The sequence below is a fragment of the Paralichthys olivaceus genome, chromosome 4 (genome assembly GCF_024713975.1).
Source record: "Paralichthys olivaceus isolate ysfri-2021 chromosome 4, ASM2471397v2, whole genome shotgun sequence".
NCBI lineage: Eukaryota > Metazoa > Chordata > Actinopteri > Pleuronectiformes > Paralichthyidae > Paralichthys > Paralichthys olivaceus.
Window position 1 is genome coordinate 9,139,708 of NC_091096.1, and position 23,486 is coordinate 9,163,193.

At 39.9% G+C, this 23,486-nt stretch overlaps 1 protein-coding gene across 1 annotated transcript in view; it reads left to right on the forward strand.

The window, feature by feature from the left end:
* ccser1 (coiled-coil serine-rich protein 1) overlaps window positions 1-23,486 on the forward strand; it is a 113,882-nt gene that overhangs the window by 43,224 nt on the left and 47,172 nt on the right. Inside the window, exons 9-10 of the mRNA XM_069523615.1 lie at window positions 5,079-5,156; window positions 11,059-11,139. Coding sequence (XP_069379716.1) covers window positions 5,079-5,156; window positions 11,059-11,139 — 159 coding nt within the window. The remainder of the gene's footprint in view (window positions 1-5,078; window positions 5,157-11,058; window positions 11,140-23,486) is intronic.

The following is a 23,486-nucleotide window of genomic DNA, read 5'->3' on the forward strand; positions in this document are numbered from 1 at the left end:
AAACCACAAACAAGACCAATACGTAACTGATAACTGAGTCTACAAACACCTCGGTCAGAATGTATCTCAGTCTCACTCAGCTCAGCTGTGGGAAAGACGATGGATACCTGCTGTCCCTGTCTGTAGTTTGTGAGGTAACGCTGCGTTTCAAGGTTTATTCTCTACAACGCTACTTCAACCTGCTTTCAAATATGGGGAAGTGTAAGTTATTCTCGGACTCCCAATATTCCTTCATATCTGTTGTACGTGTAAATTACATTTTTCCGCTCCTAAAAAGTCTTAAATGATGTTAAAACCTACAGAAACGCCACTATCTTTGAGAGTGAGTTCACTTAGGGGCACAGAGTCTTATCTACTTTATCGTTGTATTTTCATCGCCTTGTCATATGCCATTTTGTTTTATAAAAAGTAAAACAAAAAAGTTTCATGTTAACTGCTCTACCCCAGGCTATCTCCTTTATAATCAGCTTGTGTCTGTTTCTTTGATTTGCACTCCCACAACATTCGGCTTTGGATATTCACATATTGTTGAGTATTGGAAGTAAAACACTTTTATAAGCACTTCCAGAAGACAGATGTTTTCTGCTGGTTTGAATGGAGCCGAGCAGATAAAAAAAAAAGAAAAAGCTTGATCGGCTGCGCTCAGTTTCAAAAGAGTCTTAACTCTCTCAGAGAACACAGACAATTAATCCAATTCAAGCGTCTGAAGCTTTTCTGTTTGTTAGATCTGAGCTGTAGTTGAAGCTCGTCTTTGCGTGACCAGCCTCGGGTCTCACTAATATCTCATTGCTTACATTATCATTGATGTCTGTGAAGTACAAAGGACAGTATTTTATTGCATTTAACTTGCCCTATTGTTTTCTAACTGTACTGTATTATATTTGAAGTGTCTCTAACTGCAGACATCAGGCTCTTGCTACATTTCAGGATATCTCAGCAGGTGACACCTTGCTTGTTTCAAACAGCGTAAATATTACAGAACAGTTTTGACAGCCTACCTAACTGTCTCCGTGTGACCTGTCAGCTGTACTGCCTTTTTGAGCTCCTCGGAGCAGATTGAGCACCTATAGCATCCTTGACTGCTGCTGTTCACCAGGCAGGCCATGTCCTTCAGTTTAAATGGCAGGGTTAGTTTGTCGTGTGCAGCCCGTGTCCAGATACACTGAAAACTTTTAGTTTTGAAACTGTTGAATCACAGTGGAGTGTAACGGCGACCTGCTCTTTAGATTCTCCTGACAGCTGAGTTAACTCATAAAGACAGGTGACAGAGGTCACGGCTTTTTATTATGCATTCTTGATGTGCAGATGACTCTTTTTTTCATCACCTCCTCTCTTTTATTTTTACATCGAAGCCGCTCCTCTTGACCTCCTCTGTCAGTCTGCATAAATAGAATGCTATCAAAGTCATAATTATTGTCAGTCAGCGTGCACAGGTTTATGCATGTGTCTTTGAGCTTGTCTATGTTTTTTAATCAAGTCATGAATATCAAGTGCTTTACCAGTGTGTCCGAGCAGCCAAATGAGACAGCATATAACCATGTGAAGGAAAGCCTTATGTAGTAATGGCTGCTGCACACTAAAGGGAATTGGACCTGATTTGCCCCTACCACAATCAGGGGGCTGTCCCCAAGTTGAGGTCACTCAGTGTCGATTATCTAATGAAGTGTGGGGGGTTTAAAAAATATTCTTAATGCTACTGATTGAATCATTAATCATCATGTTTGATATTTATGACAGTCTGGGAAAATTGCATCAGCAACACATTAGATATCAAATAATTTATTATATCATGCTGGTCTTTTTTTTTGTAAAATCTTTTTTTTTTACTTTTTAATCTGTGTCCATATGACATAAATATACAGTTTGCTAAAGCCCAAACACCTTGTGCCAGGTCTGATGGGAGATCTCATATCTCACCTATATCATTGCTTTCCTATGATCAATTTCAAAATCAGGTTGAGTTCTGTACATTGTACATTTGTGATTTTATGAAATCCTATACAAGAAGAAATTGTTTTCTTTTTGATCTTTTGACAAAGGATATTGGTTGCGTTTGACTCAGATTTGAGCAAAAAATTGGGGCCGCAGCCACACTCCATTGAGGGGGACTTTTTCATCCACATAGGGTCCAGTGGTCTTTGCTAAATGCCGGACACACCAAGAATGTACAGAGCTGTTAAGGGGATTATACCATTTCACATTCGTCTCAGCCCATTCAAGTAGCAACCACTTGTACTTTAAGAAGTGCAAAGTTATGGAAAGATGTTTGGTACCCTGGTATTAAGATAACAAGAATGCCTTTGATTACGCTGTTATTTTTCCCACCCCATGCCCAATTTTAGGAAACAGCCAATTTGTTGAACCAACTGAGGGTAGAGGGGGTTATTGAAATTGCAGATGCGGTAAACAACCCTCATATTTTGTCAAATGTGTGTTTGCAAAAAAAAAAGTTCAGAAATTGAATAATTTCTGCTAACAAGGGGAATGTAATTCATCTCCATACCCTCTTCAGCTGGCTGCTGATTGCAAGCCCAGAGTGGCCTCAGCCTCCATACAAAATCACATAAAGTAGATGCACTCCAATGATTTTGATCAGATTTATCCCCACCGCAGCCATTCCAATCACATTAGAAATAAATTCACATGCCCCACTTTTCTTCCTCAGCCCTTTCCATTCAATTCTGCCTTGAAAAATTGGTTGGAATGCCACCTGATGGGTGACTTAATGCATATTGTGCTCCTTCTTTCAGCGATCAGAATACAGTTTTTCAATTTAGTTTTAGGTAATGGTAATGTTTCCCTCGTTTTAAATCCTTTCTTCAATATGTAATGCAATATAGGGCTGCTCAACAATGGGTATGTGAGCCAAACAACAACAAAGTCAAGCCAGGACACATTTTTTTAAATTGTGCGGTCATATGAGCATGTCCTCTCCCTTGGCATTGAAGTCAAAAGGGTGGCATTGAATGTGGCCGAGTTGAAGTATGTTATCTTGTTTTCTTATACCCATCTATTTCTATTTCTCTTTTTTTTCTCTGTTTATACTCATAAACAAACCACACAGGTCATGGATTTAGTCATAAGCCTGTTTTGAACATTAGAAACACAACTACTGTTAAACATTCAATGTCACACGCACACACAGGGGACAGAGGCATACACGCTGTTCCGGTTGTAGCCAGCCAGCTCATTTGGAACAGCCTTCAGTCCTGTTCGGGTGAGATTAATTTTAGAGGCTGACTAATGTAATAATTGTCACAGCATGTTAGCAATTTTCAGTCTCATTCAAATCTCATGTTTGTATTTTTTTCTCTCTCCCTGTGCACAAGTGTGTGTGTGTGTGTGTGTGTGTGTGTGTGTGTGTGTGTGTGTGTGTTATCACAGTAGGGAAAAAATATCATTGTCTAAAAATATCTTCCCTGTAAATGCAGGTGATGCCAGTCCGCTCTCATGCAACACCACTTGGTTTTGTTTTTGTAAATTGTTTCTGAGGGGAAGGCATTCTTCCCGAGGTTTTATCACCCTGGAAGCACTTACCTTAGCTTTTATCCATGTCATCAAAATCTATTTATTTTTAGTGACTCTTGCAGATCTTTAGTATTTAGAATTTTTTTTTAATATAATTTCTGGAAATTGTGACTCATGGCCACTACGTCTGTGGCTGACTGGAAAGCGTTTGCCATAATTGTGCAGTTAAATATGCCCAGAAACAGTTTAAGCATTTACGGCACGCTCCCATCGAAGTGCTTGTCAGACGGTCTAACAAGTTCCACGCATGCACACACTAATTTTGATGTTGAGTTAAGGCAGTGTCAAGTTAGCTGTCTGTGTTTGCATCAGATGGGTCATTTAAAGGACAGTGTTGTAACTTTATGGTTCCCTGTGGTCTGTGTTCTCCTCCTGACTCTCTGTCTTTTAGCTCGATGGCTCCCCATAGTTTCAGACCAGCACGCTCAGCCCCGGGCCCTCTCTGTCCTCTCCTGCTCTCTATCACTGTCCCCCTTTTCTCACATTTTCCCCCCTCCTCACTTTTCTCTGGTTATCTTGCCCCTCTTTTTCTTTCTTTACTGCGTTTATGCCCTTGAAGAGGTAATGGCCATCTGTATGTCTGTCATTTCCCTCCTCTCTCACTTATTCCTTTTCTTTTCTTCTCTCGTCCTTACTGTGTCACTCTCTGTCCAATTTAGAATTAAGTTGAGTATTTTAATTAAAGCTGCTCGGTCTGGAGCCCAGCTATTTTTATTATATCCAGGCATGAGCCAGTGTGTAGAGATCCTGTGGCAGCTTGGCTGTTGCACAGTCAAGCCAAGGTCTGAAGCAGACAAGGCTTTGGACCAACCCTGACAGTGAAAATCAGGTTGGCCGACAAAGATGTTTGCAGTTTTCGCTTCACTAACTAATAAACAGAATTCATGTCAACTGATTCGGCGTAATTTGTTCGGTGGATAAATGTGGCAGACAAATTAGGAGTTCTCGTCATAAACAGCTAACACATTTTAATGAAAGATATTTTTAGAAGAGGTTTATAACACTTTGTAACTGTTGTATTGAAAGGTGCAATGAGAATAAAGTTACTTTTATGAGTATTATTATTCTCCTCCCTTCTTCCGTCTCAGCTGCGCCTCTCCGTCTTCGCCTCTCCGTCTTCGCCTCTCCGTCTTCGCCACGGTAATGTCCCCTGACAGCACAAGGTCATTTTAAAGTGCTGTGCACTGTAGGGTGCTGCCACAGGACACTCCAAGTTTATCTCAGAGATGTAGAGAGGAGAGGAGATCACGGTCCTGCACCATGCACCACATAACAACTACATTACACACACGCACACGCACACACACACACACACACACACACACACACACACACACAAACACACACACATGCAAACACATGTCACAGAAAGATCAGTGACATATACACTCATGAATGCACATAAAACACTTAAAAACACATAAATGATTATGGAAACATCCAGGGAATCACATACACACTCAAACAGCCTTGTGATGGTCTCTGTGATAAATCTCGACTGGCTGCAGTGTCCTGACTGATGCGTGACACTGCGTATTGCTTGTGTTTAGGATCCTGGCAGAGAGGAGGCCTTGTTGCAACAACTGAGGGAGAAAGACGAGCTGATTCTCCGACTCCAGAGTGAACTGGTAAGATCCTCTTACTACACATATGATGCTATAACAGGCAGGTCTACAAATGTGACCGTAATGTGCAAAACGTTTATCTTGCTGATGTGAGGGCTGGTTTTAAAATGACTGCAGTGCCCGTTCTAAGCCTCTCTGTTTGGAACTGTCAGCTGGCCTGTGTTAAACTTTCTTCAAAATGATTCTGTCATTAATGAGTCCTCCTCAAACAATTTCACTAAATACTGTCACTCTTTTATTGTTATGTGGAAAGCTTTTTAAAGTCAGTCTATCGTGTGATGTTAGAAAACTTTGCATCCATCAAACCTGGTTTATCTGCAGTGAAGATTTTATGGTCTATGTTGTCCTTAAAATGAAACAGAATGAGCTTTTTTACCATCCTTGTGTGTGGTTCATATGTAATTTTGAATGATTTAGAAGAAGATGTTGAACCTTACTGACTGCTGCAGACCACCAGTCGCCTGTTTGAACTTTTATTGATATTGATTGTATTGTGTGTCCAAATAACATTAGGATGTTAATGAAATGAACCGTTCCATTTACAGGGCAGATGTTAGTGGAATTAGCATGTAGATGTTTAGTATATAGGTATAAACAGTGACTGGCATTGAAGACATTAAAGACCAAGTTGTCTAGACAGAAACAAATGATTGTTGATTCTGAAGGATTGCTAAAAGTGGAAAACATATAAATATATCAGATAATGATTAATAAATAAGATGTAGAAAATAACAGCTTTCTTCTGACCTCCTACTAGAAAGTAGGTCCCATGGCTGTTTCACCAGCCTGAAGATTGACATTCAGATGATAATCATGATTCAGTTTTGCGTGTACAGGATTTAAAAGTTATGGGAAATTTCAAGGAGTACAGTTAAGCCAAATTTTTCCCCAAAATAATACAAAGCGTTTGTAACTCATAGGAAACCAATTTATATCCGCAAACATTGAGAAATGGAGGGTCTGCTTATCTAATTTTATCTGTCACAGTTTCTTTCTCTCTGTCTCTTTTCTTCTAAATTTGAGATGAATAATTGAAGCAGCTTGAATGTTTTTAAATTATTTGTTTTATGGATATAAATTAAAGACTAATTGCCTTTGAAGCGTGAATCTTTTCATTCCCTTTCAAGCCTTGAAATGTCTTCTTCTTTTGAAAGGTTGAAAAACATACCAAAGAGCTGCAAAGTTTCACTTTGTGAGTTTTCTTTACTTTGTGATCTTCTGATATGTGAGGCTTCATACGGCACAGGGTGTAGTGAAAGTAAAGCCTGACTGAAGAAAGAGAGGAAATAAATGTGAGAATAGTTTTATAGTTGTAGTACAGTACAGTATATAAGATGGTGCAGCACCAAGGAGCTTATCTTTTCATCTTTGTTTATGTAAACTGCTTGTTCATTCTATCTTGATATAATAGCAACATTATTGAGACCCAAATCCAGCCAAGAGAGAAGTATTATTGTTTTGAAAATTGCCTCTAATAATCTTTCATATTTGGATATTTGAAACAAAATATACTCATAAAATATATAGATGTATAATTTGTGTTTATTTCCTCCCTTTTGGAAACTCTTGTATAGCATCATCTGCAAAAACGCTCAATATGGCAGCATTTTTCATAGTTAGAAAACTCATCACATTTTTAATTTGTCACCTGTTCTATCAAATTGATGCAGTGCAGACATTGTGCGAGCCCTCAGCAGGATAATGTGCCAGTGTTAGTGGCAGTAGTTAGGGAGATGTCAGTCCAACCCACTGACTTGAGTCTCATTTGGCATCTGTTTGTTTGATCACTTTCATTTTTCTCAGTCTTCCTCTTTTCTCTCCTCTCTTGTCTTCTTTGTCTGGTTTCTCTATTTTGTTTTAATTAATATACACAGCAGCCTCTAATAAGACATAATAGGCATGGCAGTGATAAATACCTCAGTATCCTTGGGTGTTTAAAAATAGCTTCAGTGTTCCATTGTTGTGTTTCATTGTTTCGTTACCAACATGAGACAATGTTCCATATTTTGCATATGTAAAGTATAATTATCACCTGTCCGGCTCTGCTATCTGTGGGTTGAGGGTGCTATGAAAGTGATGACAGATGTTTTTGTAAACAAGGTTATTTGCCAAAGAAATAAGCTGTCAAAAACAACAGCAACAAATACTTAAAAACAATCACAATTGCTTGTCGTGCGACAGTTTCATACGTCACCTGACAGCTTCTCATTGGAAAGTATAGAAAAAAAAAGATGGCTGTTAATGTTGGTGCTGTTAATGTTGCAAAAGTGAAGGAATACAACTGGACCTTGTGTTATATTTGTGTTACTGTGTGAAAATAATTATCTAAATGAGGCTAAAAAGTCTTCACAACAAAACTAGCATCTCCATGATTGATGACTTATAATGTGACTTTTAATCAGCTGGTCCTTTAGGTATCGTCAGCTGCAGGAAAACATGTAGAAGACTTAATGTTATTAAAAGTTGGATACAGCCCTACACAATAATTGTACATTTAATTATCTTTTCACTGGAATAAAAAGCACTTGAAATGAAGAACTCAGAATGAGCAGACTAGAAGTTATAGAAGAGATTGGAGCATTTTTAGGATGATAGTTTTTCATCTTGGCAGTCTGAGGCTAAGGTTGATTGATTTGTCTGGAGGCTGCCGGAGTTCATATATTTTTAGCTGTGACAAAGGCTCACGATTGTCAACAGATTATAGTGTTGTGATCAAGAACGTTACCAAGCAGAATTTATTTCACATAACTGCGTCAGTGACTTTGATAGGTACTTGAGCTGTTGCACTAAATTATTGATTTAAAGCAAACGTCTTTATTGCAGTGTTTATACATATACTTTATTGTTTCAGTTGGAGGACTGTCAGAAATATGTCAAGGTGTGCATGTACACTCACTGAAGTTCTTGCTATCTGTCAACCACTTTCTGGCATCAGGAGAAACATCAGGAGAATTCATTAACATGGACATCAATGAAATAACTTTTAATGGGAGTCTCATCTCACTTACCACTTAAATTATAATAGCTATTATAATTATATGTGAATAAAATCTAATGTGTTATACAGTCATGTTTTGCTAACCAGAGAATGATGGATATAACGCAGTCAGATACACCAGCACTAACTCACCTCCTCTATGTCAGTGTCAAACCTGAACATCACCACCTTTGTAAAGGTGAATTCATGTCTGAGCTACGGAGCCCCTAAAGTCCCCAAAGGCGATTTATATTTATGCCTCTGCGTCTGCTACCACTGTAGCTGGAGGCATTTTGTTTCCAGGTTAACTTAAACTTAAACTTAAACTTCCTTTATTGATCCCACAAGGGGAAATTCTTTTTACACTCATGTTTTTCATTTTAATACATGCATTAACCCACAATCCCCCACACACACAGGGCTCAAAGACATGCATATTTTGGAGAGAGATGGTAGAGTGATGGGCAGCCCCCAGGAAAAGCGCCCTATGAGCAATTGGGGGGTACGGTGCCTTGCTCAAGGGCACCTCAGCAGTGCCCAGGAGGTGAACTGGCACCTCTCCAGCTACCAGTCCACCTTCCATGGTTATGGTCCATGCTGGACTTGAACCGGCCACCCTCCGGTTCCCAAGCCAAATCCTTATGGACTGAGCTACTGCTGCCCCCACTGTTGTCCGTGCATCTGTCTTATTGTCTTATTGTCTTATTGTGAACACAAAATCTCAGGAGAGCATTGAGAGACTTTCTTCAAATTTGGATCAAGATAACCGGATCAGATTTTGGTGATGGATGACCCCACATTTTGTGAAAGTGATTTATCAGGAAGGTCTGGAGGGTATTTCACCATATCTGGCACAAACATCCATTTAACTCAAGGATGACCTGATACGAATTTGCTGCTCAAAAGTCACTGACCTCAATTTTTAATTTTTTTTAAATTTTGTGTTATTGGTTTTATACAATACCTCAAAGGCTAAAATTATAATTGTATACCCAAAAGCCAAAGGTCAAATTTGCTGTGACATTGTAAAGTTCCACAAAAAAACTCTGGCACACATTCATTCTTACTTTCAGATGATTGTTCACAAATAATAATGTAATAATGATATTATATCAAATGTTAGTTTGTGTTTAAGGCTTTCACATATTTTCTTTCTTTCTCTCTATTTCTTTTCATCTCTCTTTCTCTCTCAATTTCTCCCGTAAGGTGACGCAGTAAAGCCGCCAACTGACTGAGCATTTTTATTTATTTCTCTTTCCTCCCACATCACACGTGGCTCCATCAATCAGTCTTTAGGGCGATTGGTTGCTTGTGCATAAACAAACACTCACATATGCTGATAAGCTCTGACAATGTGTGTGTGTGTGTGTGTGTGTGTGTGTGTGTGTGTGTGTGTGTGTGTGTGTGTGTGTGTGTGTGTGTGTTTGTGTGTGTGTGCATATTCATCTGTTTGTCACATCTCTCTGACAGGGATGTTCTGGTTCCTGCCGCCAGCTGCATCTGATTCCCAGACATATACCGCTGGTCTGCGTGTGTTTGTGTTTTTGTGTGTGTGTGTGTGTGTGTGTGTGCTTCTAAGTGCAAAAAGTCTGCATATAACTACTTGTGTGTGCATATCAATAAATTGTCCAAGACAAGGCTGTATCCTTGCCGCAGCCTAACCTTATTTTTTATCTGCACTGTGTGTCCTTGAAACAAAGGTCATTCTGTCAAATTTATGAAGATGTGCATTTTGGGGGCATGTTGTGCTTATGAACATTGGTGGTGTACAGGCGTCTCTGTCGGTGCGAGTCCAGGATGGAAAGCTTGCCTGCTGCAGCTGAGTTAAAGTGCAGCACTTTGAAGGAAAGGGCAGCTCATAGCCGGTGCTCTCCTGCTCTGCCTCCGTCTGTAAATCTGCCAGTGAAAACCTATTAATTATCTCCTAGAAGGACCTGCTCGCTGGCCGGCCATCACTAGCTGTCACTTTTTATGAGATCTCTCCTCTCTCTGCTGGTGCATTTTGTCGAAGAAGCGTGCTCCAACTGCAACATTTAACTGCGGAAAGCCTCCTCTTGCTTTTTGTGCAGTCATGGGCATGACTAATGAAAACAGAACCGTAACCCGATCCGTCTCCTCACTCGTGCTGGATTTGAGCAGGACAGTGTATATTTGAGTCTCGAGCTGTATCATAAATTAACTTTCATTCCTTCCCTAATTTGGTTGATTAATTTTAATCAAGGTTAATGAATTTCTCAATATTTCATAGCCACTGCAACTCTCCCCCCCTCTGAGCCGTGAGCGGCATCGGGTGAGCGCGTCAGAATGATTAGTGACATCGTCATAAACTGCTCCTGGAGGAAACGGTCGCTACGGGTGCCTCTTGTTCGGAGGACCTGCAACCTGCCTTTTCAAAATAATCACAGAGGCAGGACTAGGGCATTTCGAAGTCAAGGTAAAAGTGCTGTATTTTGAAGGGAAAGGGCCGCCGCTTTTCTCTCTACACCTCGGTCTGTAAATCTGCCAGAGGAAAGCTATTAATTATCTCCTAGAAGGACCTTTCTAGGAGGCTGGCCAGCACTAGCTGTCACTTTTTATGAATTCTTCTCTACTGGTGCACTTTGAGGATGGCCCCTGCTTCAGTATTTGGCCATAGAAAAGTTCTCCTGCAATTCAGCCCCCTTTTATGACCTCTCTGATTTCCAGGAGAGACAGGCGAAAGGGGAAAAATTGATTTGGGGTTGTTGGGGTTGTTTAGAGTTGCATTTTTTTTTTCCTGGCTGGATAGCTAAGCATGGAAGGCAACTGTACACAAAGTCTTACAAGGGAAGCCAAGGCAGGAGTCTGCCGGGAGAGCTTTTAGTTGTTCTTTTTTGTTTTTGTGTTTGATGTCCTTTTTTCTAAGATACACAGCTGATGTGTGTGTGTGTTTGTTTGTTTCGTATGCAGGAGAATGCCAAAGCTGCCCTGAAAATGAAAGACCGCCAAATGACTGACCGCGTAACACAGACCGAGCACATGGGGCCAGAGGTGAGAAACACACAGACCACGCAAACACTTTCTTTTGCTCTGTCAGACACAAACACATGAAAAAAACTGTGTACTACATTTCTAAGCACTGAAAATATTATTATATTTATTTAAGGATGTCTGAAGCTGTATGAGTGAATATCACGAGATGAGGCTCCGTTTTAACTCAAGATTTTCACTTCTTCCCTCTCTGTCCTTATGCTTTGTGATTATAAATTTTATGCTGAGCCGCAGCAGCCATCCCTCACTCAAATAATCCTTCATATTCTCTCTAGAGATTGTGTACTGCAGTAACATTCATATTTCCGTCCACTACTTGCTCAGAGAGAGCTGCGCTGCTTCCTACCTACCTGCCTGGCGAACACCCTCAGTTGACATGGCCTCTTTCGCATCACAGAGGGGCTGACAGTATGGGAGCGAAGCAGACTTAATGGATGACTGTCTATAAATGGCTGCCTGTAACGGAAACAGGAGCAGAGTTCTGCGGTCTGTTTCTTTGTTTCACTTTTTCGCTCTTTCAAAACACTTCTTTTCATCTCCTCTTTCGCTCCAGAGTTTCTTTCATATCTTTAATCCCACTCAAGCACTCAAAGTTGGCGCGAATTATTGTCGAAGGGGGGAAATATGTCTCATTGTGTGAGCAAGTGGGTTCACATCACTCACACTAACACAGAAAATACACACACAACAGATAATGTTTGACTTTACCAATACAATGTGAACTACATAATTAATGCATGCATGACTTGCACATAACAAAAATAGAACTTTCCCTTGATTTTCACGTATATGCTGCAGAACGTTTACTACTCTGAACTTTAGTTACACCTACACAGAGAACTCTCATTATTATATTTTGTAAAACATTTTTTCATACAGATTATGGCAAAGAATTACATTAAGGGGTTATTATTTAAGTCCAATCATCACTTACAGAGGACCTCTTAAGGTGCAAAGAGCAGCAAAGTGCTCCATGCACCAAAATGATCCACTCCTGTGTGGACTCACATGCTATAACTGTAAGATTAACCCAAAACAATTATGCCTGTTGCACACATGAGAATTTTCAAATCTTAATTTCTTAGTGGCGAGGGAAGAGACTTGGGAACTCACAGAAACCAGTGTGATCAAACGTGATTTCAGAATAGAAACAAACATGGAGCCGGACTGCCGGCATTGACAGCTGGGTAATGTTTTTCACAAAAAGTAAAACTCAAAACCTCAAGTTTTTCCTCCTTTTCTAGTGTCACTGTAATCAGAGACAAACACAGCTTCTAAACACAGGTACACATTGTCCAGTTACGCTTCCCAGTCAGCTCGCTCTCAATGGCTATTGTGGGTCTCTGCTTACTTGCTTAATCACTATCCCTTTCACACTACACAAACTTGTTTGATATTTATGAATCCAAATCGGGGAAGCTCTGATTCAGTCTGTGACATTAAGATTATGTCTGTAAACCCCTCACACTATCATGACCATTCCACCAGATAATCTGTTTCCGATCTGTCTCAGATCAGTGACGCTCCCTGGATCTGAATGGGACCCAAAATCTGGCTGATTATCCTCTAGTGTGCAGGAGGCATTATTCATAATCCCAGTAATGATTTTTGCTTCACCACATCATGTTGTACGTTTAAATCACAGGTCAGGAAACAAGCGTATGAACAGTTGTCTCAGGTGCGTCCTCTGACATAGAGGAAAAAAAGAGAGGGTTTTATTATCTCTTCCATCTAAGTGAACTTCACTTGTCCAGTTTATCTTGACAGTGTCATCGCCACCTATCATGAATTTTACTCTATAATCTTGCTGTGTGTGTGGAATATCAAAGAGTTTCTGTGGTTATTTGATCATCTTATTATTCACAGTGGATCTGGTGTTAATATACTTTAACAGTGCGAGACTACAGATGAAACACACCTGCTGCTCTGAGATACAGCAATAAAAAGGGAGCTAATCGGCTGAATGGCTCGGCCGTCATGCAACTTACTGCTACAGCAAAATAGACCTACATTCTGCTTATTAATACTTCATCATTGAATAATACACACATGCAGTAGGTGCATGTGTATATTATTCAAATGTGTAGCAGACAAGGAAAACACTAGGTACATGTTGTAGGTGTATGGCATTTTAAAATTGTATGTGTACATTTTGTGTCCTGCAACGAACATAATACAGAAGTAGTTTTGGCACTCCTGTCTAAGTCTGTAGACGGCAAGAAAATGGACTGAATGGACATTGTTAGAGACACTCCCTCTACTTTGGGGTTTTGTTGGGTTATTATTTATTTTTTCAGCACTGCACAGTGAGTCACTATAACAGGTGCGAGCAAGAAAAAAACCCTTCTGCGCCTCAGAAAGATGTCACTTTGTCGACCACGGCCACATGAAGTTACAGCCCCGACATATAATTTCATCATATCCGTCATCATCCTTCCTTTATCACCTTTTTTCTTTATTTTTCCCTCCCTCTGTTTCTTTCTTGTATTCCACTGTCAAACACACACACAGCGTAGATATGACTGTGCCTTGCTGCCATCAGTGACTAATGCATTTCTCAATGCAGCCTAATGGCCTCACAGAATTTTGTTGGTGCTGCCGGCTAAAGCAAGCACATGGTGTGGGTTTGTGTGTGCATGTGTCACAGGGCAAATTTGTATGCATGCCCATGTGTTTTTCTTTGTCTGAGTGTATGCTTATGCAAGTGTGTGTGTGTGTGTGTGTGTGTGTGTGTGTTGTGAAACAGCCATTAGTCCTGGCCTTGGACAGTAAAGTCAATAAAAATGCTGTAGAAAGTGTCAAAGTAACTTCAGGCAAACTGGATGCATTTATGCCTGTGACAGTATAATTCACTTATTAATATGACTGTTTATGTGGCTTGTGTTGTCATGCCTCATATGGCATAATTTGTACATTTGTGTGATGATGCCCTCAACAGAGCTCTACTTTGGTCAATCAGTTACTTACTTTTTGTCCAGACCACAGATTAAGATGGGCAACGCATCTCCACTTCCTCCAGTTGTACGAGTCCGGCCATCTTGCTTTTTTCATGTCATTTGGATCATCTGTGCAGTAGTTATTGCAGTGTAGAGCAACAAGGTCCCGCATATACTCCTGCTTAACCAATCAATCAGCTTTCGATCATGATGTTTCACCCCATTATTCTAACATCAAATAACTAAAAACCAAACTTATTGGAAAAACTGATAACCTGAACGAACACAAGTGTTATAAGAACAGCCTTAAATGACAGGAAACCATCAGTGACATCCAATAACATGGAAGAGTCAGGATTTATGACCTATACTGCAGCCATCCACCAGGGGGCGATTCAGGTGGTCTGACTTTACATAATTTTAATTTGTTTGATAAGCTCAGTACTGGTGGTTTTTTTCCCTGACATTCTGAATAATGATAATTAAATTAATTAAAGGTAATTTAGTCAATCACCTTGATTTTCCTCACCAGGGGGTTAGTGAGTCAGATGCTATTTCATTTTTCTTATAGTAAAGTATGATGAAAGATTTTTTCTCTGAAGATTCACATGGTTATATATCCTCTGACGTGAAGTGCTTTGATTAATTGGCAGATATCATTTAAATTGAAGTAGTTCCACTAAGTGTTTCATCTACTCACAGAAAAGTGATAGTATTCCATATGGCTGTGGGTATAACCACAAATTACTAATTGTGCAACAATCAAAAAATATTTGATTTATATTATGCTCTATTGTTTGTTTTGTTGTGTCATGAATCAACATGGTACGTTGAGGATGGAAAATTAGGCGCCACACACGTACAAGATGTCGACAAAGATGTCAACTTGAAAAACAACAATATTCAAAAGCTTTTGGTGATTAGATTGGCAACGGTGTCCACATGCTGTAAACAAAAACCTGGCTTTTCGCAGCATATGAATATTTTATGTCCTGCATGCTCTACCCAGACTCCACCCATCACCTGAATGTTGTGTAATGAACATTGAAATAAAAGCAGACCACAGGGTCATTTAAAGGACTAGCCATGACAAAACGAGGGCCTGTACCTAAAAGAGGGGCTGCTTCTGCTGCAATGGACATGGTTCAGGTTAATGAAGTCTGATATGGACCAGAACACTGTAATGCCAAAGACTGGTCTAACTTCTTTTACCACCAACCTCCTTTACAGAACAATCTGGTCAAACAATAAGGTACGAGGTACATGGAGTCACAAAAGTACAGTTGAGTGCTCAAAACAAAGTCCAAACTCAGACTTTGGCCTGCGGCACACCATATGGCAAAAAATCACGAAGATGGAAGGAGGTAACAGCTGCCGTTGCTGCAGCTTACATCTGCAGAAGAAATGGCCCCAATTTACACTGATTTGAAAAAAGGTATTAGTCCTGAATAACAATATTTATACTTACGTGGATATGAAATGGCCCCTTAAATATCAGGATTTAAGATTTCGGTCTTATAGCACAGACCTGCCATATATCCAGTACTGGTCTGTTTAAGAAGAAGTAGGTCACTAGAGAGTGTTGGGGCATTTGTCAGGGATGTGTTTCGGAACTCATGTATTGTGTGGTGTCTTGTCGGGACCACATGCGGTAACCTTATCATCTTAATACAGTAAGTCCAGCTTTTGTATATCCAGCCAGTGCCCCTCCGTATGGCAATGCTGTCTATTATAAGATCAGTACCTAGCTATTGAGTCCTCCATATGCTCAGGGCCCTTGAGTAGATTGGCTCTTAATGAGAAGAGCAGCTGGCTGCCCGCTAGCAAGCTAGGCTAGCAGCACAGGTGACTTAACTCAGCAGTAGCTCAGAGCATGTGTGGCCTGATTTTAGCCCCCCCTCATGTTTGCATGCCTGTGTGTGTTAGAGAGAGAGGGGAGAGAGAGAACACAGAGGGGGGGGGGGGGGGGGGGGGGAGTGTGTATTCATGTGTGTTTGGGAGATGCTGCGGCATGGAACAGGCCTAAATAGGTTAGCTACCCTAGTGCATTGAGGACAGTCGGCTAGCAACAGAAAGTGTGTCTACAAGTGGGGCAGCTATTTCTACTGCTTCTGCCACTTCATTAGCTCGACCATCTTACTCATCTCTCTCCCTCTTTTCTGGAACATCCTCCTAATTTACCTCACTTCTCCCTTTCTCCCACCTGTTTCCCTTCCCTCTTGCAGAAAGTACAGAAGTTAGCTTTTCAGGAGCTCTCCTCTCTACTCTCCTCCTCTTCTCTCCTCTCCTCTCCTCTCCTCTCCTATCCTATCTGGTTTCCAGGGCTCCAGGTATCCATCAGGGATTCTCCTGCCCTGGTTTCCCCACTATCGTACACTTTGTCCCAGGGACAGCTCATGGCCCCCAACTCTCCGTCCCCACAGAAATACAACTTACAGGCCGACTTCCATAAAAGTTCCTCTTTAAATTTACTGTAACATGGTTACCTTGAGTTTTGCTGAGTTCTAGGAAGGTCAACAAAAAGGAAAAGTTCTGGGATTTCTGGGGCGCCAAGTCAAGTTGTGCTCTCAAAAGTTTGTGCTCATTCATTTTGGATTCAGATTAAATGACGTCTAAAGGCTCATTTATACTCAACATAGACACATTAGGTACATATATAGAAATCATTGGGGGGCAGTGTAGCTAATAGTTCAGGCGATATAATTTTAATTTTTGGGTGTAAAGGCAGATTTTAGCAGTATATTAGTGAAACGGTTAAAAGTCAGACCACGGCAGTAAGTGATTGCAGAACAAAGCTTTGTGAGCTAGATTTACAGTCCTTCAGACCAGCCGATACAGTGTCTCTCCATCACTGCTGAAATGGATCGTAAACACAGTACATGTGTAGGTCACAGACAGAAGACCTGTGAAATATGTGCAACATATGATATTCAATGGCCTTGTACAGAGAGAGCTGCTGAAGAAAACCTAGATATCTACCTGAAGCTGACAAGTGGTAGTGCAGAGAGAGAGGGAGCCAAACAGGAATTGAAACATGTGAACCGACCCCCATTTATCAATTCTACACTTCTCTTTTTTCTGTCAGCGCACCAATACAGAGATGGCAGCCAGGGTGAAAGGGAAACTGAGAAAGAGTAAGATAGAGAGGAATAAAGAGAAGGGCTAGAAGGAAAAGGCAAGATGCTATTTTATGTCCCGCAGAGACTCTTAAGAGCTGGAGGTATGGTTGCTGTTTGAAAGTTTTTTTAGAGGGGATTGAATCGATTGAGACTGCTTTCTTTCAGCGAGCTAATTTCATGGCCATTCTTAAAAGGAACACTTTATGGGGAGAATCAAAAGCTCTTGATGGTGAGCTGACTCTGGTTCCCTTTTCTCACTCCGTCTTTCTCACTCTCTTCCTCTGTCATTTTTCTATTCTCCACAGATTTGTGATACTTTTTTTTGCCCCCCAGTTTTCCTCCCTTTGCTTTATCCCACCCTTCTCCTCATCCCGTCTCTCCTTAGCAGCTCCTGAAAAGAATAAAAAGAGCAGAGGGATATTGTGGATCGCTTATCGTCTGTTTCTCAGCTATTACATTTGAATGGAGAAACATTTAAGTCGATCATGCAGCTTCTTCCCCTCAACTCTCTCCTTTGTCTTTCACTCTGTTTTTCTCTTTTTCATCTCCAGAGAAATGTACTGAGGTATAGAGCTACTTTTTAATGTGCAGATGAATCATCTCTTTGGGCAACATAATTAATTGCATATGAAGAATGACAAAACAAGTCTATTTGTCTTTCAATGGAAAACATGCCTCATAATTTGTAAAAGTTTGACCATCACAAGCCATTATTATGAAAATATAACATGCGTATAATCATTATAATTAGTAAGAAGTGGATGAGACATCAGATTAGTGAAACATTTAAGAAAAAAGAAGAATATGACACTTGATATATTTAGTTACTACTAATATTTGAAAGAAGTACACTTCATTCAACAATTATTAAATATAGATTAAATATAAAATATAAAAAATACAATCAGAATATAAAGAGACAGCACAATAAAAATAGAAATACATGTCCATATATGTTTGTGACACAACAAAAGCATGAGGAAGAGATGGAAAACTTTAAGCAAATACAGTTTGACTCTGCTGACACCATAAACTATATATAGAAATAGACATAGACCCTGGGTCCAGGAATTGAAGCTTATGCTAAAGTGCCTGAAACCTGTATTCTCTCTAATGACCAGCAGAGGGCGACTCCACTGGTTGCAAATAGAAGTCAGTTTCTATGAAAAAATGACCATACTTCTAACTTGATTTAAAACATCTGTAAACATTTTCCAAGGACTTTATGTCTCAGTTGCTAGTTTCAGGTCTTCGAATACAGCATGATGGTCATTTTGTAAATTAAAGTCCAATCTAAAGTAAGATAATAATAATAGTAGATGACAAAGCACAGTATCCATCGGGGCATGGACAGCTACGACCATCCAATGGGTGTCGGTCTAAAGTGTAGGTTCTGGTATGCAGTGTCCTCAAGCACTCCCCACTCCTCCAAATACGGTGTAGCTGGACAAAATGCCAAACTCAAGGCTTCAAAACTGCCGTTCACAAATTAAAATTATCTCATAGAAAATGCAGTTTCAAAGGAAACAAGCACATAGAGACGTTCCTACAGTTTAAAATGTACTCTCCCCAACATCACTTTTAACAAAGCTTATCATTTTCTTTTCATCTGAGTCTGTACCAAAAATTGCCTGGGTTGTTTCTGGATGATTCCACTCAGTTCTTTTTTATCTGGTTAGGTCAGACTTGATTAGTTCTTCATCCTTGTGGAAAGGTTTTCTGGGAACTGTAAGAGATGTGTCAGGTGCATCAGCAACTACCTGTGAAGTCTTTATTTGCTTGTCCACATGAGAAATAGATCTAACTTGAAAACTTAACATAACTGTAACCAGAAAGTCATATATCTTGTATCTATCAGTAAATATCACTAACTGCGCTGAGTGGGATGTACATGAACTAAGGCCAGTGTCTTCAGGATGTTAAAGTGGATACAGTCTCAGTTGAGCTGCTGCAGTTGAAACTTCCCCAGTCAGTGGCATTAATGTCACTTTCTAACTGGTGTCACCTCTCAGCCCTGGGAAAGTAATTTGTCCCAACACTTGTATAAACTAGCACAAACAGCCATAGATTATTTGAGCTCTGCCTTTGCCCAGGGGAAGCTTTAGTCTGAAATTATTGATCCAGTGGGTCATGAGAAAAAGAGGGCTTTGGTCTAGCCTGCTTTAATTTATGTCCTCCCACCATGGCTGTGCATGGCACTGACATAAATCACACTCAGCAGACCCCCCCTGTGGAGAGAGCGTCGCTAATGAATGCCACTGGTTGGTTTTTTTAAGTGTCTTCGTAGTGCTGGGGAACCCTGAATCAATTTGTATGATGACATAGCTCATGTGAACCTGCGTCATCAGTGCTTTCTACCTTCTCCCATCTGCCGATATTAGGTTGGAGGGCCCAGTGCTGATTGAGACTATGTAGGTCTCCGATGCCTATTCCTGTAAACTAGTTCATTTTGTACAGCCACAGTCCTGACTGAATAACGGTGCTGATGGGGACAGAAATAACAAAGAACGTTGGGGAGAGAAAGAGGAAGAGCACCATAGAGGCACTTTTCTGGCCTACTTAGATATTTTATACATTATTCTTTTTATGTCTGTCAGTCCTTCTTGTCCTTCCATCTTTCTCCTCTTAACCCCACCTTTCTTCCCCTTTTGTGCCCTCCCATAAAAATGCCCTTGATTTCTTCATCTCCCTTTTCGCTCTGATCTCTCTCTCTCTCTCTCCATCCTCATATTGCTTCTCCTTTCTCTGTCCCTGCCCCTTTCCACTTTTTTCCCCCTTACGCTGTCCTCCATCTTCATCTCCCCCAATTTCATCTATCTTGCTTTTAGACTTTGTGTTATTTTTCTCTTACATTTACCCCCCACCCCCCATCTTTGTCCTATTTCCTTCCATCATTTGTCTCTATCACATGATTCTCATCCTTCCCTTGATATCCTTTTACTCTGCCTTACTGCACTCTCATCTTTACGGCTGGCCTTTCACCTGTATACCTCTCCGTTCTCATTCCCTCCCTCCCTCCTCTACCTCATCTCCTTTATTACTGTTACTCTTTCACCCCGCCTTGCCCCTCCCTGTCACTGCTCATCTTCTATTACAGTTTCCCTACAGTTCTCCAATGTGATGAAATTTCACGATATGAACAAGCCATCTGAATGGAGGAGGGTCTGTGTTTTTTAATGGAATTATGCTTCATAGACATGTGAACATTTCTTTCATCTGCAAAAAAAAAGATTCTCCCCTTTTTAGTTTGTTTGTTTGTAAACACTGAAGTTCAGACCTTTCAAAGTTCAAAGCAGGAACTAATTGTGATGAAGATCTTAAACACAACATCTGTCACTCAGTCAGATCAAACATGTGTGGCTTGAGTTCAGTTAGCATCCAGAGCTATTTGAATTAGTCAATAAATGTTTAACAGTTCAGGGTAGAGAGCAGACTTGGAGACTAAAGACGTTTTATCACCACAAAGTTTGGACCAAGGTTCACGTCTTGGTTACATAGTTTACATTAGATTCAGTTAATTTTGGTTTTACATTGCAATTTAGATTTAGACTTTTGTGTGACATATGTACTTCCTGTTGTAATCACCCACGTGGGCTTCATCTAGCTTCACTTAACATTGATTCATTTGTAGGAGGTTTGCGTCTGATGTTGGTGTTGTCAATTCGGTGGGTTGTGGTCTTTACGTTTGAACTAGGAACTGGTTCATTTAGTTCATTTCGTTGCCATGTTGATATTGTTATGGTACTACCAGCATCACCAACTTCAAATGCAGTGATCGACATTAGTTCGAAGGTGCCAATTTTACGGCCTTTTTGTTCGAACATTATGTTATCAGAGGGGAAGACTTTAATTAGTCCTGTGAGCCTGGACAACACCGTTTCTGGAGAGACCATTGGCCTTCCATTACTTTTTCCTCAACTGTTTTGCTGTTTCAACTTCCTTTAATTGGTCCCAAAGTTGAAATTTTCCAAAAAAGTGTTTTCACACGGCTAACAAACTTCACCACAGTTCAACAAAACTGAATAACAAAGCTAATCATCTTGATCATGGACATGAAGAAATAGTCAGGACACCAGTATATTGGTTATGGATTTCCTTTCCTCCTCTGAGAGCTACAGATCTGTTTGCTCTCAGTGGCCGTCACGTCTGTAGCAGTTTTTGATTTCTGTTTAGAGCAAAAAAAACCAAAACAAAATTAAACATAATTGGAAACATAATATTCAACAGATAAAATTATAGACTGTAAATAAAAATAAAGAATGTGTCTCTACTTCCTCTCAATATCTAAAGCCAAAATATATGAACTCTGCCACCTTATGTGGATGACATCATTTGCAGGGAGAGTCTGTGCACTAGTTTGATCCATGTCCCATCCACTAACACAGAGGAGGTGGAGTTTATGATATATACTGCAGACAGCCACCAGGGGGTTATGAAGATGTTTGGCTTCAATTTTGGGGAGCTGTCATGTCTATGGATAATATAAACTAGCTTCACAGGAAGTAACACTGTTAAAATTATATGTACATGAACAGTAGATAAATGATAAAACATGAGTCTTTCAACAATGCCCATCCAGTGAAGGACATACCTTGGACTTGGTGTTCTACTGCGCATAACACAAAAATAACAGAACACTTCAAACATTTATGCTCAGATGCAAAATGTAAGTCTTTGCAAAGTTAAACCAAATGTCAAAAGGACAAGCCTTGTATCACTTTATTTATTTTTTCTTAATATCATTAGTAATTCATGTCTTTTTTATTGTTCTTTCCTCTCGAGGTTACTGTTGTACACTGCTGTTCCACATTTCTGGTGTTAATCTGTGGCTCTACAACTTTTCTATGCATTTTTCATTAGCTGTGTTGTACAAACATATTATCTGACTACTCTCCTGGAAAAGTGGGTATATTTTATATATAGATGGCCTTTCCCTTGCTAACACATATTGTTATACTTGTTTGGTCTGGGCTGGATTTAACATTTTGGACATAGACTACAGCTCCTAATACCAGCCACCTCAGAACTGAATAACGGTGATGATGTAAGAATAATAATCAATTTTTTTAATATAAAATGATAAGTCTCAGTGTGGTATACGAAGGATATAGATAGTTCACATATTGTTTTCTGTACTGTTCATTCAGAATTTCAACTGTTCACAGGACCCACTCTTATTCTTATTGTAATACACTTTAAAAAAAAAAGATGAAATTGTATGAACATATCATATCGCTATTACAGTGACTGAAATTATTATAGCTTCATTGTTGTTAGAATGTTCAAAACACACGAAGCCTGTCTTACGTGTTGCCTTTTCGTCTATGCAATGACCTCATGTACAACTATACATGAAATAAACAGTGGCACTGTTTGCAATGAGTCCAACAATTGGCATAAATACAAAGGAGTCTGTGTTGTTTTCTCCTGCTGGAGACACTTTAACATGACTGTTGTATTTTAAATGAATGTTGAAACTGGATCGGTTGAGGAGTCGCTGAAAGAGTCAAAATACAGACTCAGGCAGATTCCTCCACTTACAGTCCGATAAGATTTATTATTCGATGCCCACTTAGCAGCTCCGTGGCAGTCGGTCATATTGATGCAGAAGGACAGGTAATGCCGCTGGTCTGTTTATAACGGTGGGTAAAATGCAGACATCTTATTGTGTTCCTCTAAATGAATTTCTATTCCAGCAGCATGATAGCAAATGATAATCTAAATGGAAAGTTTTACAAACTGTTTTCTCTGGTATCTCGATGATGCTGTATTCCATAATATTTCTTCATTTAGTTTTGTCTCAGAGTAAATAAAGTAAAGAAATGTGTGTAACATAAAGATAATTTACCAGCTACTACATTACAATGGTTAGCATAAGTGTCTATGGGGTCAAAGCCCATAGAAATACTTTCAGTTGGGCATTGTGCAGACATGTTTTCACAGTTAGAAGGTGCATGTGCCTAAACTGTGCCAGAATCAATATTCTTTTCTTTACAAAAGCACAAAGCGATGGTTGACTATAAAAACTTAGGCAAATAGGATCTTTAAACATATTAACATGCTACAGTATTCAGTTATACCCGAGTCAGAATCCTTTCATGCTCTTTCCACTTTTTACCTTTAAATATTTTCAGGTCTACCCTAATTAGAAGTAGCTAATTGGTAACTGTAGGCTAATGTTACATGCTGCCAGAGCCATGTAGTGAGTGTGTTGCCACTAGAGTTAAATGGAATGTTAACTAGGGATGGGTGGTGATGTCTATTTCAGTGCATATGCATCTTATTTTCAGTC